The sequence below is a fragment of the Hyla sarda genome, chromosome 1 (genome assembly GCF_029499605.1).
Source record: "Hyla sarda isolate aHylSar1 chromosome 1, aHylSar1.hap1, whole genome shotgun sequence".
Classification (NCBI taxonomy): Eukaryota; Metazoa; Chordata; class Amphibia; order Anura; family Hylidae; genus Hyla; species Hyla sarda.
In genome coordinates this window covers 499,845,129-499,857,941 of record NC_079189.1, presented here as the reverse complement: position 1 = coordinate 499,857,941, position 12,813 = coordinate 499,845,129, and the positions used below count along the sequence as shown (strand labels likewise).

General features: G+C 41.4%; 1 protein-coding gene across 1 annotated transcript in view; it reads left to right on the top strand.

The window, feature by feature from the left end:
* SLC25A46 (solute carrier family 25 member 46) overlaps window positions 1-8,307 on the top strand; it is a 62,426-nt gene extending 54,119 nt beyond the window's left edge. The window contains exons 5-8 of the mRNA XM_056537483.1: window positions 2,519-2,619; window positions 3,877-3,933; window positions 4,020-4,077; window positions 4,889-8,307. Coding sequence (XP_056393458.1) covers window positions 2,519-2,619; window positions 3,877-3,933; window positions 4,020-4,077; window positions 4,889-5,470 — 798 coding nt within the window. The 3' untranslated portion in view covers window positions 5,471-8,307. The remainder of the gene's footprint in view (window positions 1-2,518; window positions 2,620-3,876; window positions 3,934-4,019; window positions 4,078-4,888) is intronic.
* The last annotated feature ends 4,506 nt before the right edge of the window (window positions 8,308-12,813 follow it).

The window sequence follows — 12,813 nt, the reverse complement described above, 5'->3', positions numbered from 1 at the left end:
ACCCTGAAAAAAAGTCAGAGCTTTAACCCTTTTAAGGACCACGGGCATACGGGTACGCCCTGACGTCCTGGTACTTAAGGACCAAGGGCGTACCTGTACGCCGATGGGATTTCCAGTCCCCGCTGCTCACCGGGCAGGGACCGGACCAGGATGCCTGCTGAAATCATTCAGCAGGCACCCCGAGCAAATCCATGGTCAAATCGCCGATCTGAAATGCGGTGAGCATTTACACCCCACTGGTGTCTGACAGATTTTTTGAACAGTGGTCCATGAAAGTGAAAATAAAATGTTTTCATTTACACAGCCCACTGTTCCAAAGATCTGTCAAATGCCAGTGGGGAGTGAATGCTCACTGAACCCCTTGTTACATTCCATGAGGGGTGTAGTTTCCGAAATATGGGTCACATGTGGGGGGAGGTCCACTGTTCTGGCAGCATGGGGGTTTTGTAAACGCATATGGCCTCAGACTTCCATTTCAGCCTTCTCTTCTGAGCATTGTAGTTCACCCACAATGCACTTTACATCCACAAATGGGGTATTTCCATACTGAGAAGAAATGGGGTCAAACATTTTGGGAGGCTTTTTCTCCTATTACCCCTTGTGAAAAGGAAAAATTTAGGGTGACACCAGCATTTTAGTTAAAAAATCAAATTTTTCATTTTGACGTCCAACTTTAGTGGACATTTGTCAAACACCTGTGGGGTTACAGGCTTACTGTACCCCTTATGTTCCTTGAGGGGTGTTGTGTCCCAAATATTGTGCCATGTGGGCTTTTTTTCTGTTCTGGCACCATAGGGGCTTCCTAAATGCAACATGCCCTCCCAAAAACAATTTCAGCAAATTTGCTTTCAAAAAGCCAAATGTGGCTCCTTCTCTTCTGAGCATTAGTGCACCCGCAGATCACTTTACGTCGACACAAGAAATGGGGGTACAACTTTTTTTTGGGGGGATTACCCCCTATTACCTCTTGTAAACATTTTAAATTTGGGGGAAAAAACTGCATTTTAGTGGGAAAAAAAAGTCATTTACACATCCGACTTTACCGAAAAGTCTACAAATACCTTTGGGGTGTTAAGGCTCACTGTACCCCTTGTTATGTGCCATGAGGGTGTAGTTTCCAAAATAGTATGCCATGTGTTTTTTTTTTTTTTTTTTTTTTATAGGCTGTTATGGCACCATAGGGCCTTCCTAAATGCAACATGCCCCCAAAAAAAGCATTTCAGCAAAATTCACTCTCCAAAATCCCATTGTCACTCCTTCCCTTCTGACCCTTCTAGTGCACCCACAGAGCACTTTACATCCACATATGAGAGATTTCCTTACTCGAGAGAAATTGTTACACACTTTCCTGGGCTTTTTCCCCTTTTACCCCTTGTAAAAATTCAAATACTGGGTCTACAAGAACATGTTTATGGGGTATTTCTAATATGAAGGCCCTTCAAATCCACTTGGAATCTGAACTGGTCCCTGAAAAATTCCGATTTTGTGAGAAATTGGAAAATTGCTGCTGAACTTTGAAGCCCTCTGATGTCTTCCAAAAGTAAAAACATGTCAACTTTATGATGCAAACATAAAGTTGACATATTGTATATGTGAATCAGTATATCATTTATTTGGTTATATCTATTTTCCTTACAAGCAGAGAGCTTCAAATTTTTTACCAAGAAATTATGCAAGTATTGAAGAAAATTTACCATTATGTTAAAGTAGAATGTCACAAAAAAACTGGCTCAGAATCAAATTCATAAGTAAAAGAATCCCACAGTTATTAATGCTTTAATTGACAGTGGTCAGATGTCCAAAAAATGGTCTGGTCCTTAAGGTGAAAATGAGCTTGGTCCTTAAGGGGTTAAAAAGCTCTGTATCATATCTTTCTTCTTGCTCACATAGGGCAATCTCCCAGCAGGAGAAAGTGGGTGCTTCCTGAAGTCTGCTGGGGGGGCCACTTCTGCCCTCACATGGTTGCAGTGCTGTGATGAAGACCTCAGGCTCTGTGCAGCTTTCAGTGAGGCTCTGTGCAGCTGTCAATCAAGCTCAGTGCAAAGAAGCACTTCCTGAGTTTGGTCTCCTGCAGGGATGGGAGAAGACCAAACTCACTGTATTAATTGTGGCAGGGAGCAGAACAGAGCCACCTAGTGGCTGTTTTTTCTTTTACATTTCAAACATATTTACGTTGACAATTGTAAAAGCAAGTAAATTGGAAAATGTCTGCTAATTACACAAGGAACACTATATTAAAAGTTTTATTTGGTGACAGGTACTCTTTAAAGGGAAGCTGTCAGCTTTCTGGCCTATAAGCTGCCTCATCACCTAAAGTCATTGGTGAGCCACCGAAAAATAAGTTTAGAAATAAAAAATGTTCTTGTCTGGGGTTTTGATTATAAAAAACATATTGCTGATACATTCCCTTTAATGCTCTGACACTGCAGTGTTATAAGTTGTTATAGTTTCTTCTAGCGCTAAGATTAATATGACGGTCACCATAATCTCCTGTAATGTTCTTTGGTTATTTCATCAGGGTCCAAGAGCACTTTGGAAAGGAATGGGAAGCACTTTTATTGTTCAAGGTATAGCACTTGGAGCGGAAGGAATCTTGAGTGAATTTACTCCTCTGCCTAGGTAATATTACAGCTTTTTCCGTCTTTGTTTTCACCTAGGATAAGGATACATATACGTTTTACAGACTTCCGACATGCCATCGTACATATCAACGCTACTCTGCAGAGCAAGTGGTGTAAAGATTCATAGAATACAAGAACCCTAAGGGTCTATTCACATGGCAGAATTTCTGCCTGCGGAATTCCACCTGAAATGAAAACACCATATGCTCCCGTTGACGGAATTCCGCTAGTGGATATTCTGCTGTGTGAATTGACCCTAAAGGGGGTTGTCCAGGATAAAAAAAAAAAAGCTGCTTTCTTCTAAAAACAGTGCCACACACCATGGTATTACAACTCTGCTGCATTCACTTCAATGGAACAGAGCTGCAGTACCACACGAAACTGAGGACACAAAGCTACAGTCTGGGGATAATTTTTTCTAATTCTAGATAACCCCTTTAGGAGGCAGCCGCTGCTCTAAATATAAAATGCTTTCAGTGCTGCCCCTTTCAGCACCTCCGCACAGCTTGACTACAGCTCGGGATGAAAACTTTTCTGAACTTCTCCTTGTTTGTTAAAGGAGTATTACCATCTAGGATGCTGATAGCATATCATTATGATTATTCTGTCAGATTTAAGTCACTCCTCTGGGACCCAAACCTATTCCCAGAACAAAAGCCCACTGTCCCCAACTAGCCTGCTTGCAGCTGGAGTGGTCCTATATGATTATAGGGATTTGTCAGTATAGTGATGCAGGTTCAGCTAGTGAGTACTATGGTGCAGGCTTCTGCCTTGACTGAAAACAAACCTTCTGTACCGTGCAAGGCAAGATGCCTTTGACAAGCTGCCAGAATAGCTGCCTAATCTTTGCAGATAACATTGCAGAGGAGTTGTGAATAGGCTTCTCCCAGGTACTACTGCACACTAGACTATGTTACACTAGCTCCTTTTTTTATTCTCTTCAGGTGCAATAAATGTGGCATGGGGTGAGGAGGGGGTAGAGGTGAATATATGTGGCACACCTTCGAACCTAACGAAGTACATACGCATAGGCCCTCAGCTGCAACGTTTTGGGGTGCAACCCATTTGTCAAGCACAAGTGATCATGAACCCATCATTCTGTCGATTGGTTCATGCTTGACAAAGGGGGTGTATCATGAAACGTTGAATTTTTTCAAGGTTTCAATTTTTTCATATTTTTTTTATTTTATAGTTTTAGTTTTGTCAATGGGTATGTGCTGGTTATACTGACATTACTGTGACATTATTGTTTCAGAGAACTTACACGTAAGTGGAGTCCCAGACAAATTGGAGGGCATATTCTTCTTAAAGGGTGAGTGTTTCAAGGTTTCCTGAACAGTACTGTATTTTCTTTCTTTATTTTTTTAGCTTAATATGCCTAATGTTTATGTTTTTCAGCTTGGTGTATGTAATCGTTACTCCCTTCTATTCAGCAAGCCTTATTGAAACTGTACAGGTAAGCAACTGAAACTAGAAGAATGCAAAATAATTCTTGTGAAAGCACTTTATCAGTTTAACACATCATTCCTTCTGCTGTAAAAAAAACAATTATGCCATACCGTGTGTAGGTTTCCTAAAACACTTCAATAATAACTGGTGGCAGGGGAATTGGAATTAGCCTCTATTGACCTTTCGTTTTGGGTATATAGTTGAGGTATACGTTGTGTGTGTGTGTGTGTGTGTGTGTGTGTGTGTGTGTGTGTGTGTGTGTGTGTGCGCGCGCATGTGTCTTGTTTTTTCCTCACTGTTCACTGCAACAATGTAATGCAGTTGTATATGAACTTTGTACTTTTTATTGCTGTGTAAACACACAGCTTTATTGTACATTTATATACAGTTACCACTGACGTTGATTGTAGTAAAAAAAATGCTAATTTATTTCAGGATCCTGTACAGGATATGATTGTGGCAGGTGTCCGGTCTGTACCTGCCAAGCGTACATTCATTTGGCAGGTATTTTGCCTATAATATGCCAGGGATACTTCCTTCTTTTTAATGGCCTTTAAACATGGCATCATTCTTGCTTTGGGGTGAAGTGGGACAAGGAGAATTGGATGAGAAACTTTAAATACTTCCACTGAAGTAGGAAGGGATAATATCAAGTTACAAAGCAAATCATATGTCAGCCAAAAGAAGCTAATAGGCAGGAGCTTTAATTAGATTTTTTGGCTACACAAGGTACCTTGACCTTTCTCCAAGGGCATCGTATAGCACATGAGGCAAATACGTTGAGGTACTAATGCAGCTTTGTTCTAAATCTTTTACAGAGTGAGATCATCCGTGATAATCCTGGAATTTTGGATTGCCTAAAAGAAGGCATTGGAAGAGTTATTGGACTCGGAGTGCCCCACAGCAGACGTTTGTTGCCTCTTCTCGTTCTGACATTTCCTACTGTCCTGCATGGTGTGCTGCATTATATCATCAGCTCTTTAGTTCAGAAGTGTGTTTTATTCTTCATCAAGAAGAAGAAGACTCCTGCCCAGATTCCAAGTGAAGGAGCCAATGTGGCCCAAAACATTTTGGAAGATTATTTCCCAGAACTCATTGCTAATTTTGCAGCAAGCCTATGTGCCGACATCATACTGTTTCCTCTTGAGACAGTGATGCACCGCCTTCACATTCAAGGAACCCGCACAATAATAGATAACACAGACCTAGGTTATGAAGTGTTGCCTATTAACACTCAGTATGAGGGAATGAAAGACTGTATCAATACTATAAAGCGGGAGGAAGGGATGCTGGGCTTCTACAAAGGCTTCGGAGCGGTAGTGGTACAATATACTCTTCATGCTACCATTCTGCAAATAACTAAAATAATTTATTCTGCTCTTTTACAAAATACAGCATGAGCATGACTCACCCGTTTTGGCACATGGGTATATTTCATTTCAAGTTGCACCATGCATTTCTGGAATACAGAAGAGAACATCGTGCCAGATTTCCCAGTAGGATTTTATAAACTGTGGATAACATGCATATGCTGTTGTAATAAGTCTTGTTGTGTCAATACTGAGGATCCTAATACAGTCCTTCATGTGTACAGGCAGACTCATCTACAGGTTGACTTTTGTGCCTGAAGAGCTGAATTGCTCATACTTTTGCTTTTTAGAAATGAAGTTTAATCTGTAATTGCATCACAATGAAGACAATTCCACCAAAAGAACATGCTCAACAATTTATATAGAATCCACCTCCATAAAATTTGAGTAATGTTAAACATTTAATAGTTGCACAAATAAACTAGTCCAGAAATGCTTTCCAAATTCATAAATGGGCGATGCCACTTAGATAAACTTTTGACCTGTGACGCTTTAAAGGGGTACTCCGGCCCTAAGACCTCTTATCCCCTATCTGCTGGGGACCCCCGCAATCTCTCATGCAGCACCCACCTGTGGGAGCTGCACGCAGCGCTGCAGCCTCAAAGTCTGCCCTGTCACGACTACGGGGCTGGAGTATCGTGATGTCACGACTCCGCCCCATGTGATGTCACACCCCGCACCCTCAATGCAAGTCTATGGGAGGGGATAAGATGTCTTAGGGCTGGAGTACCCCTTTAAGGCTAAATCTCCCATATTTTTATGTGGACTCAGTCAGGTTTGAGTGACAGCTGAGAAATGAGCCGCACTCTTCACCTAGCTTTAACTTATGATCATAGTAGATCTCGGGACTGAAAACTGGTAGGATCTAAACTTAATATGTCTGGGTAACTTGTCAAAAGTTGTTACAAATGACTGTGACACTTTATGGATATGTCTTACAACAAGCTTACTGTGACAAGCAACAATATTATGAATACATACTAGTGGCAAGGGACATGTGGCACAGCTGAGGGTTACACAGGTCTTAATCAGATCTCAATACAACATTCCAAGACGCAAACCTTCCATATTCCCATATTTGGCGGTGATACAAGTTAAAAGATACTATGGTCCTTTTGCAAACATATAGTAGAAAATGTAAATGGAGCCCTCAATAACTGACTGCTTCTGCTTTACTTTTAGTCTAATACATACAGCGGGAGGGTAGTACGGGAAAGTAATGAGAAGACTGCATGGGACGTTAGCCAGGCCAACTCCTGATGCAGTCTCCTGCTCACTTCCCCAAAACTACCCCCCCATTGCCTGTATGTTTTGGACAAACTACAGTAAAGCAGAAGCCATAAGTTGGTGAGTGCTCTGTTTACTTTTACTACTATGTGGTTGCATAAAAATTGTGAACAAAACTCTGGACTTAAATACAAGTTGTAATTCCATTTCCTTACAATGCTTTTGTAAAGTTACTCAGCTTTTATGTGGAATATGGAATCAGACAATGCTAACTATTATTCCTACGCTGATCTTCTACCCAGGTTAGATAAACCTAACCCTGTGGCATGCCCTCCTTAGTGCTGTGTGCAGAAATAGAAGTGACAAATGCTGTGGGTGCCTCTTAAATGTAGATCAGGGATGCGATGCAGCTATTTCAGTGTGACTGTTGGTTGTTTTCTTTAAAGGGGTACTCCACTCCTAGACATCTTATCCCCTATCATCATGACCACAGGCCCCCGAAGCCAGCGTTCTCAACATTATGTTCAGAATTCCGGGGTGCTGGCTTGGAGTCCGTTGGGGGTCCTAGAGGCCAGACTCCCCACAATCTTATCCCCTATCCTTTGGTATAAGGCAATGGCTTTAAAGCATCACCCTCCTGTTGAAAAAAGAAGTTGAATGGGATCATTGTAAACCAAATTGAATGAATTGAAGAGATGGTCCTATGGGACATTTTTCTCTGTAGTAAAAGTATTGGCTGCAGCACATAGCAACAAAATTAACTGTTACTTTGTCAGATGCACTTGGCATAACAAAGTAGCGGATAATAGCTGAAATGCTAAGGAACAGATGACAGAAGGTTAAAGCTCTGTGAAATTATTTTGTAACTGCCAAAACACTTACATCTTCTAGAAACATTTGTTTTTGTATTACAATGTCATTTTTCAGGCTTGGATCAACAAAATAAATATTAAGTTGCCCTGTTTCTGAGCTCAAGTTTGCGGCTGTAAATAAAAACCTGGTATACGGTGTCAAAGACCTAAAACCCAAACCAAATGCCTTTAAAAGTAAGTCTTTGGAATGCAAGTTTATCTTGCTTTCATCTGTTATATATGATCACATTGTATAGCAAATATTGTACTGCAATGTTCCATTTAGGGTAAGGTCACACGTGCCGTATTTTGCTGCATATTTGCTGCTGCGTGGTTTTCTACCCATTGAAGTCAATGTTTAGCAAAATCAGCTGCATATTTTGCTACCCATCGACTTCAATAGGTAGGAAAATACTTAGCAGCAAAGTATGGCAAGTGTGACCCTACCCTTAAGATGCATTATCAATCTGCTGAGGTCCCGCTTTACACATTTAGTATTACCTGTAGTTTCCTCAACACTGTAATTTGGCCTTTTAAGCCTTAAACCTATACTCCGATTCATATTTTGACAAAATAGTCAGTTGTTTAAAAAAAAAAAAAAAAAATGTTTTTGTGAATATCTGATGGACCTCTCCACCATATCATTCCTTGCTCCTAACCCAATAAGGCGTCTTAGCTTTCATAAGAGCTGTACTCTAGGCTTTAGTGCTGTATAATAAATGCAAGCCTGCCAATGATGGGGAAGATTTTTCTGTTTGCACAATAAACAATAGGTTAGTAATTTGCTTATCCTTTTAATGAAACTGACTCTCTCCAGCAGATCTCTTTATAATCCCTACTCTTCACATCCTGAAATAAACCTTCTGGTTTTAAATGTGTTTTATATTGCACCAGTGTAGGCACAGTATCACATCTCAATTCAGTGATTTGTAATTTCAAAACTGCAAACGCAGATTGCTTGCTTTATCCCAGTTTCAACATTTATGGCAAATCCACACGATATGCCATAAATATTTGATCGACACAGGCCCCACCTCAGAGACCCGTACATTTATTTATTTTTTTTTGTATTTGTTTTTTTAAGATGAATGGCTCCTGTATTACTTTTGACTCCCATAATACTTTTGACAGTAGAAGGTGAGGATTGACCACGGGTTCTTGAAGTGATTGAGATCTGGGGCATTTTCTGGCCATGGACCCTGCAATGTTTTGTACAAGTTAGAACAAGTAAGTTAGTTATCACGGTGCTCCGTCATGCTGGAAAAAGCATTAGAGGGGATTTATAAAAACCTGTCCAGAGGAAAATTTTGGAGTTGCCCATAACAACCAATCAAATGGCTTCTTTCATTTTTAAAAAGGCCTGTGAAAAATGAAAGAAGCAATCTGATTGGTTGCTATGGACAATTCAGCAACTTTTTCTCCGGCCAGGGTTTGATAACTCTCCCCCATTGTTCTTGACCAAATTGCTTCTGGATCGTTGGGAGACTTGATGTTTAGAAACCATTCTTTATTCATGACACTGTTCTTGTATTGTATAATTGTGAGTGTGCCCACTTCCTTTGGTGAAAAGTAACATGAATGGTCTCAGGATTTTTACTGCTGGCATGAAGTCCCAAAAAGTCAGAGAATCAGTGAAAAAAACTTTACTACAGTCCTCTGCAGGACAACCTTTTTTCTTCCTGTTCGATGTCCGTCTGTCTTGAATGTTTTTTTTTTTTTTTTTCTTGAGATAAGTGATTTGTTTGCTGTTCTTCTTGACACCAGGCCAGCTTCCAAAAGCTTTTGCCTCACCCTCCTTCTGCTATAGCTGAATCCTGGCACTTGCTGGATTTTCTTGGAATATACGAATTAACTCCCTTCCCTTGAAGTTGATGTAAAGGCAAACTTACAAGCAGCAATGTCCATGCCTTCAGAACTTGTTTGATGCAAAGCAATGATGACTGCATCTGTTTCCTTGTAGGTAACCATGGTTACGGCTGCATTCATATCACGATTCTTACATACGGAAACCGGATCCGGCTGGGAGATGTAAAAAACGGGCGGTTTTAAGTCTGGTCACAAAACAATACGGGGCAAAAATGAGCAGACCAGAGTCCCTATCTAACTCCGGTCGGCTCATTCAAATGAATGAGATGGTGGCCGGGGCGGGCTGGGATAATGGTTTTCACATCTCCCAGGCGGATCCGGTCCCTGTATGTAAGAATCGTGATGTGAATGCAGCCTAAAGGAACAAGACATTCATTTTAAGCACCGTCCTTTTATTAAAGCAACCATTCAATCAGAATGACAGAGATGCCTGGTTCTCACTAACTTTTACTCCTGAATGATCACAAATACAATGTTCCTTTGTCATTTTGACAGTACTACAATTCGGTGGATTTTTATGTATTTTGTGATTTTCACTTTTTATTGCGATATGACTTTGCTATGTATTGCAATTCATCACGATAAAAACTGAAGCAGGAAACTTTCTGAAAACTAAAATTTGTGCCAGTCTCAAAACTTTTGGCCATAAGTGTGTGTATATAGCACTGTACAGCAGCATCTGCCAATTAGCTCTTCTCTCCCCAATGAGATGTGCTAATTTACTCGTGGTTTACCAATGGTCCATATAGTAAGAAATGCACACATACACAAAGTTCATGCTCCAATTCCATATACTTTACTTTTCCTCTTCCGTTTCCTTCTGGACTGACGACAAAACGCTCACACACCTGTGGGCGGTACTGGTGATGTTTCAGGATCTCTCCCTTTCTCAAGCCTCAAGAGATCCTGAAAGGTTTCCAGTACTGCCCACAGGTGTTTGAGCATTTTGCTGTCAGTCTGGAAGGAAAGCTGGGTGATTGGCGCAATATGGAATCTCTGGATGGAGCAAGAGACTTGAAATAAGATGCCGCATCCATGAAGTGAACAGCGACGAGCACTTGGTTGATTATGTTCTATGTATTACTGTCTCCGTTACTTGGAAGTTTTGTATGAAACAAACGGAAGCGAAATGTAATGTATATGGAACTGGAGTATGAATTTTGTGTACGTGTGCATTTCTTACTATATAGATTTTTGCTGGGAGTGAGTGGAGCCTCAGCTGCACATTGTTACACCCAAGGTGCATTAGACCCGACAGTATTTGCTATCTAGAGGGTTTACCAATGGTTTCATCTTCCAGCCTTTCACATCCGCAGCAAATGAGCATTGACTTTGGTACTATATGTTGAATGTAGTATACAATTATATAGTTTCTTCCATATATTTTTTTTTTTTTTTTTAGATCTGCTGCATTGCTCTGTAGAGGCTGGGCAGTAAAAGAAACTGAAAGGAATCTGAAAATAAGTTGCACACATACACTGCTCAAAAAAATAAAGGGAGCACTAAAACAACACAATGGGGTAGTTTTATCAAAACCTGTCTAGAAGAAAGGTTGCCCATAGCAACCAATCAGATCACTTGATTCATTTCTAACAAGGCCTCTACAAAATTAAATAAGCGATCTGATTGGTTGCTATTGGCAACTGGGCAACTTTTCCTCTGCACAGGTTTTGATAAATCTCCCCCAATGTAACTCCAAGTGAATCACACTTCTGTGCAATCACACTATCCATTCAGTAACCAACAATTGACAATCAATTTCAAATGCTGTTGTGCAAATGGAACAGACAACAGGTGGCAATTAGCAAGACACCCCCAATAAAGGAGTGGTTCTGCAGGTGGAGACCACAGACCACTTCTCAGTTCCTATACTTCCTGGCTGATGTATTGGTCACTTTTTAATGCTGGCGGTGCTTTCACTCTAGTGGTAGCATGAGACTGAGTCTACAACCCAAACAAGTGGCTCAGTGCAGCTCATCCAGGATGGACATCAATGCGAGCTGTGGCAAGGTTTGCTGTGTCTGTCAGCGTAGTGTCCAAAGCATGGAGGCACTGCCAGGAGACGTGGAGGAGGCCATAGGAGGGCAACAACCCAGCAGCAGGACCGCTATCTCTGCCTTTGTGCAAGGAGGAGCACTGCCAGAGCCCTGCAAAATGACCTTCAGCAGGCCACAAATGTGCATGTGTGCAATCAAGCGGTCAGAAACAGACTCCATGAGGGTGGTATGAGGGCCCGACATCCACAAGTGGGAGTTGTGCTTACAGCCCAACACCGTGCAGGATGTTTGGCATTTGTCAGAGAACACCAAGATTGGAAAACTCGCCGATGCATAATGTTCTCTTCATGGATGAAAGCAGGTTAACACTGAGCACATGTGACAGAGTCTGGAGACGCCGGGGAGAGCATTCTTCTGCCTGCAACATCCTCCAACATTACCAGTTTGGTGGTTGGTCAGTAATGGTGTGGGGTGGCATTTGTTTGGGGGGCTCCACAGCCCTCCATGTGCTTGCCAGAGGTAGCCTGACTGCCATTTAGGTACCGAGATGAGATCTTCAAACCCCTTGTGAGATGGGTGGTGCGCTTGGCCCTTGGTTCCTCCTAATGCTGGACCTAATGTGGCTGGAGTGTGGCATCAGTTCCTTCAAGAGGAAGGCATTGATGCTATGGACCAGCCTGCCCGTTGCTCCATCCACCAGTGCCACGTTGCACCACAGACTGTCCAGGAATTGGCGGATGCTTTTAGTCCAGGTCTGGGAGGACATCCGTCAGGACACCATCCGCCACCTCATCAGTAGCATGCCCAGGCATTGTAGGGAGGTCATACGGGCATGTGGAGGCCACATACACTACTGAGCCTTATTTTGACTTGTTTTAAGGACATTACATAAAGTTGGATAAGCCTGTAGTGTGGTTTTCCACTTTGATTTTGAGTGTGACTCCATATCCAGACCTCTATGGGTTGATAAATTTGATTTCCATTGATAATTTGTTTTTGTTGTCAGCACATTCAACTATGTAAAGACTAAAGTATTTCACATGATTAGTTAATTCATTCAGATCTAGGATGTGTTATCTAAGTGTTGTTTTTATTTCTTTGAGCAGTGTATTTTTGTATTAATAATCTGCACTTCAGTCTAGCAAACAGCAAACCTGTTGTGGCTTATAGAATCCACATATCCAATGAGAAACATAACAGTATCTGCAGGCCATGGATATTGTGAATCCTATGCAGTTGCCATAAACTCCTGGCTTCTGCCAGCAAGGAATTATACGAGCTATTGAGAGAGTCTTTTTTTTTGTCTGACCACTGACTGCTTCACCTTATTCTGCTTCTTCAGTACTCCACCATTGTAAACATCCAACGGAATCTTCCATTGGCTGATAGCCAAATGTTCTGCTCTAATCAAAATTTTAATAGTACTATTATT